Here is a 6,000-nt window from a genome sequence, read left to right as displayed (position 1 = left end):
TATCACAAGTTACATTCGTATCTCTTGTGGAACAGTGTTTGTAGGTATGCTTACCTTTGTGGAGATTAATTGATAACAAAACGAGCATATCGATGTCATAGCCTAACTAGAAAACCATGTACGTAGATTTACAAAGTTTCAGACTTTCTGTTTCTCTTCGATTATAAAATCATGCAACGAAATGTTACAAATGTCATCCCCAGATAACCTTAACCATGTTCCTGACTTATTCTTATGGGAGGATGTAATTCTATGTCTTTTCAAAATCCTTCCATCCGTCTGTACCTGAGAAATTCAGTAAATCAGCCGACTTTCGGACTTTTAACCAGAATCGTCGGCATCTTTACAATTGAAATGATTCTTAGGTGTTTTTGAACAAAGGCATTTTATTAAAATTTTTGTTGGACAGGTTTGATTCACCCTGAATTCTTAAATAGAGAGAAAAAAAATATTTTCTTCACTCTAGAAAGACATGAAACTGACCAAGCTGTAGGTAAGTAAGCAGTTTTTGATTACTTCATTCCATGAAATGTGATGAGCCTTGTTGCTGCAGGAAACACAACATACTAGCAGGAATCCTCAAATAAATTTTCTATCTTGTACAATATCTGTTGATACTTAAGTATTTGATGATACCTACGAAGTACAAAATTTCTGAAAAGACACTGGGAATACCAGCAGAGTTATCTCAAAATTTTCTCTCAGGAACAAAACTAAAAATTGTGGAAGTTTCCTAAGAATGCTCTGAAGACAAATTTACGTATTATTAATAGATGAAGTGTAGCCTGCTACATATCATGTCGTATTCCTCTTCAAATATACATGCAGGTGAGTAGATTTTGAAATTTTGAGCGCACAATTTGCTTAAGAAAGAAGCGAGCACTACCATGATTTCCACTTACCATTACCACTTCCTCATAAATTTTTATAAGTTGATGCTTTTGAAAGTTGAGTTGTGATGTCGGTTCAGCCGCAGCACTCACCAGAAAATTCCTTCTTCGATCGGACCTTTGATGATTCATTGTCGAAATAGCTTTGAACTGATTAAAGATAAATGACACCGCACGAGTGTCATTTAGTGATGAATCAGAGATCAAAGTATAAATTTGAAGCTGCTAGAGCAGTAATTTTATCAGGCAAGAGTGACCGTCTAAATGCAAAATCCACTTATGACAGATCTCAGAAACTTTGCATCACCGCAAGGAGACATTAACAGAATATCTATACACCAAATTATTTACGCAACTAGGTGAATTTCTTTGGTAAATTATTGCGCTTAAGAGAAAGTCCTGACTGTAGAAAACAAGAAATAATACCTGTACCGATAGCATAACTGTGTATACGCACTACAGTGGTCACTTATAAAGAACAGACACGAACAAACACTTATGACAAACATTGAACAAGAGAGCAGAACTGGATTAAGTAACTGTAGTCTCTGATTTAATTCTACACTGCGAATTTGAAGAGCCATAAGACTCACATCAGATGTGTAAGTAATCACTTGGTTTGGGCCAAAGAAACCTCGAACTACATGAGATCATATCGATAAAGCTTAAGAGGTCAAAAGGCTATAATACTAAATAAATCGTGAACTTCTAACTCTTGAATGAATTCAGGACCACTTACTTAAGATAAAAAAACTGCAAAACATTTGATTTGAGGCGAAAGTGAAAAGAGAATGGTTAAAAAAAAGTAAAAGAAGAAAGTCTGGGTTTGGACATTGGACTTGTAAAACTGATTTTCAGAATGCACCTTAAAATGAGCCGATAGGCCGTGGCTCCAGGTTGTAAAATACGATGAATATTATTGCCAAATGCTTGGTTGAAGTCGAAAATGGATTTAAATTAATTAAAATTAAGAGATTTCGAGTTGTTTGGATCATTTGTGTTATCAATCTGCGTTTGTTTACACGACCGCGACCCACATACGGCAGGGGCACGCAGAGGATCGATAATGGAAATCGTTCAAAAGAGAGATAATATTCTCCGCGCGCAGAAAAATCGATATATCGAAAAAGTGGCGCGCGGAATTATTTTCTGGTGCAGCGCCGGAAAAAACAGTCGGCGAGCAGGAATCGATATATCGAGAATTCTGCGCGCGGAACAGATTTGGAGCGCCGCGCCGGAAAAAATAGTTTTGACACAAACGGCGAGCAGGAATCGATATATCGAAACTTCCGCGCGCGGAACAGATTTGGAGCGCCGCGCCGGAAAAAATAGTTTTGACACAAACGGCGCAAATATATCGAAAACCGGCGCGGAATCCGGAAATTCAGAGATTTTCATCGAAAACTGATTTTTTCTTTCCGCGCGCCGAAAAAAAATTCCGCGCGCCAGAAAAAATTCCGCGCGCGCAAGAAAAGGGTTTTGACACTAACGGCGTTCCATAGATACGAGGATCTAGAAACTTCTATGAGCACTACTGAGTGATAAGCCTAAATAGGTGGTGCATGGAAATATAAACAGGAAGACCCAATCATCGGTTTAGTTCACTACACCCTCTGCCAGGGAGCGCTGATGTCAACGCTAACCGGAGTTGGGGGTCCTTATTTATTCTATTGGTCCATGGCCATGGACCAAGAGAATAAATAAGGACCCCCAACTCCGGTTAGCGCTGACATCAGCGCTCCCTGGCAGAGGGTGTAGAGAACTAAACCGATGATTGGGTCTTCCTGTTTATATCTCCATGCACCACCTATTTAGGCTTATCACTCACTCAGTAGTGCTCATAGAAGTTTCTAGATCCTCGTATCCTCGTGGTCGCCCTGCAGTTTTGAAGAGTTTAGTGTGAAAAGTTTCCCATTTTCATTTCAATCTTCGTCAGTCTTCGTGTACATAAACTGGTATTAACGTGAAGTGTTATTTCTAACCGTTTTACTCAGCAGCAACTGCTGTTGAGAAAGCCAAAGGAAGTGTGTATGTAGTGTGCAGCAGGAATCAGGATTGTACTTTTAGCCGAAGGCGCCTCTCTGTTAAGTGAAATCTTTTTAGTGAGAAATGTGTTGTACTGATAAAAATCAACTGAGTGTCACAAAATCAAAGATACTTGACTTCAAGCATTACCTTTAATTTGATTATTAGCAAGTCTCTTTGATTCTGCGTCAGAAGTTGACTGAATCATCTTTGCTCGTGTTTTGATAAGATACTTCAAATCAAAGTCTTTCGCATTGACCTCTGCAGAAGGTATGTATCTATACAATTTCATTAGTTTGCGAAAGTAAAATGTATTAAAGTATCTACACAAATAAATTAATCATAGATAAACAAAGAACATTGCATGGAATAACATACTATAGAGGTACGATCGTGGACCGCTGTGGCGTTAGTTCACCGCACCCTCTGCCAGGTTCGCTGCGAGCGCGCGTTAACGGTTTTTAACACTGGTTAGCATAGGGAGTTGGGAGTCCTTATTTATTCTCTTGGTCCATGCCATGGCGTGAAGTCAAGATTGATTTGTTTTGTTTTGTGAGTTGGATTGGACGTATTTCTATGAATCTATGTACTCCACGTTTTGATGGTGGTCAATACCCATTCTGAATTTTCCCCGAATTTTCGCTTTTCAGACCGTTTTCCCCTATGTCTGCAGTTTCAATTTATTCCTGATTGTTAATCTTACCTCCAACGCTCAAGTTAATGTTCCTTTCTCCTTTTCATCGAATCATCATTGTTAATTCCCTAATTTCACTGTCACTGTAATCATCCGCGAAAATCCTGCCGGCTAGACTCGTAAGTTTTCTTCAATTCTCCCAAATTTTGCTTGAATTTTGAGTCATGCGGAGAAGTAATTGTCTCATCACTGTCTTTTAATTGCTATTGAGCTTAGTATGTAATCTCTTACTCTTCTAACTCATCATGCTCTCTGTCATACATTCCAATAGGATTCTGCCTTACAGACTGTTCCCAGTCAGGGAACGCTCTGTAGAATCAATTGGCCCTTTGATGCATGTTACATCACATGAAATCCAAGGGATTGCTATTTAATACACCCATCTTTCTATGAGGAACTCCCACGTCTTAATGATAGATATAAGACCAGTGGCATTAGTGTAAATTTTTCACGAACTGAATGTGGTAGACGCGCGAGTCGTATACACTGTAGGTTGGAAGTGTACTAATATCGACTAGATGGCGTATGTTCACTAGTGACCAAGCCACCAGTGACCACTTCTTTTTTTTTTTTTTTTTTTTTTTTGCCAATTTCAAAGAGCCTATCGGCTAATCCCACGCTTATTATACCCCAGCCCCAGGGAATCGAACCCGGTACGAACCTCTTAGTCTTAGGACCAGGGCTACAACCACTACTTACACCACAGGAGGCCGACTTGCCCAAGTCTCGGGCTGGTTTTCACGATCTCTCCGAGTTTGGTAGCAGAGAATTCAGGAGGCCGTGCAGTACTTATGATGGGTCCAGGTAGACCTGAAATGCACCTGCAGGCAGTCGCCCTCCTGAATGGTTGTAACTAGTGTTGTACAAAACAGGGCATCTCCTTGAGGGATAATTGCGCTCGAATGAGCTTTTTTTGTTTGTACCGAGTTTTCCAGTTTTCTGGATTTTAATGTACCTACGGTGGCCACATTTCCAACTTACTGTCAGTGTACAATTTCATGTAAGTTAGTCACCAGCCACTCAGTGAGTGTGTGATACATGATTCTAATTCACTCAGTCACTTTTTTACACACTGATTGCTGTACCTTCAATTTTTGTTGGGTTGTGGAGTAATGTCCATCAGTACAACCTGAAATATTGGTAAAATTTCGAAATAACTGCTAGAACTGGGGAAAAAAAGGAAGAGACAAGAGTCTCATCAGTCTGGATGCATCAATCATCAGTTGGCCCATTGGTTAGCATGTAAATATCTGTTGAATGGTGCAATTTTTGGATGTGACATTTGTCTCTTCTTTTCGTTCCCCAGTTCTAGGATTGTCGGCCTCGTATTGTGTAGTGGTTGTAGCGCTTGCCCTGTGATGGGATGGGTAGGTTGTGGGTTCGACTTCCGGCTTGGTGACCTGGGTTTGATGGTCTTAGACAATGGTTACCTGGGGCTGGCTTGATTAGGGACCGAAGAAGAATGGGACTTTAGGGACTGCATGTGTGAAATTATACCCTTGGTTTTGAATAAATGCCCTGTCGCACAGTAGGTAACCGTATGAAACTTTTTGGACAGAATTTAATCACACAGTATGTCACGGGAAGAAACTTCTTGGACAAACTGTTTTTAAGTGTTGTTTTAATTAAAAACTGTCAACTATCAACTATGCCATACTGAAACTACACCTGAGTTGACACTCATTCTTCAGAAAATACATTCTTCTCAAGATGAATGCACGGATTCCGCTAAAACTAGCAAATCGCGTAAACTTTCCTAACCACACAAAAAGCACGCGTCCAGGGGGGTGAAGCCTTCTTCTCTCCCCCTCCAAATGAAACAACGCAAAGCGCCTTCTGTAAATTTTTTTGCATTTTTTGGCCCAATGCAATGATGTAATATCAGCAAAGATGTTATATTGGGATAACTCTTTAACCTCTTTTTTCAGATCTCGTATGTCAAGCATGACACTTTTTCACTCCCTCTTTCCAGTTTTGCTCTCTGAATGATTTTAGCAGTATGTCAAAGTCAGTAATGGGAAGAAATGTTGTTCGCCTTATTGGAGAGAGGCAAATCAATGTAAGTACTCAATGTTCATTAATAATGACAGTCACAGGGTTGGGTGTAGCTAAGTGAAAGAAAAATTATGTTACACCATTCTGTTTGGAAACTACGGAATAAGCTGTTCCTAAAGCGCCAAAGAATTTGCTTAAATCCTTCGCTCATCCTGGAAATGGGATGAAATTTACCAACGAAAAGAGATTTCTAGGATTGAAATTGATGGATTTTGACTCAAGAATGAATAAAGGCTACCAACATCACTAGAGCATATCAATTCCTTCTGATTGATTTACGGAGAATTTGAATGCTTGGGACTTATTCCTAAGATGCCAAGTAATTCTGACCAGAAA

The 6,000-nt window shown here is 39.7% G+C and overlaps 1 protein-coding gene across 1 annotated transcript in view; it reads left to right on the top strand.

The window, feature by feature from the left end:
• Positions 1–3,458: 3,458 nt before the first annotated feature.
• LOC109032790 (WD and tetratricopeptide repeats protein 1) overlaps positions 3,459–6,000 on the top strand; it is a 108,470-nt gene continuing 105,928 nt past the window's right edge. Inside the window, exons 1-2 of the mRNA XM_072297167.1 lie at positions 3,459–3,728; positions 5,538–5,668. Coding sequence (XP_072153268.1) covers positions 5,609–5,668 — 60 coding nt within the window. The 5' untranslated portion in view covers positions 3,459–3,728; positions 5,538–5,608. The remainder of the gene's footprint in view (positions 3,729–5,537; positions 5,669–6,000) is intronic.

This window comes from Bemisia tabaci, chromosome 2 (assembly GCF_918797505.1).
Source record: "Bemisia tabaci chromosome 2, PGI_BMITA_v3".
In the NCBI taxonomy this organism is placed as follows: domain Eukaryota; kingdom Metazoa; phylum Arthropoda; class Insecta; order Hemiptera; family Aleyrodidae; genus Bemisia; species Bemisia tabaci.
The sequence above is the reverse complement of the archived record's forward strand: the minus strand, read 5'-3'. Positions and strand labels throughout refer to the sequence as shown.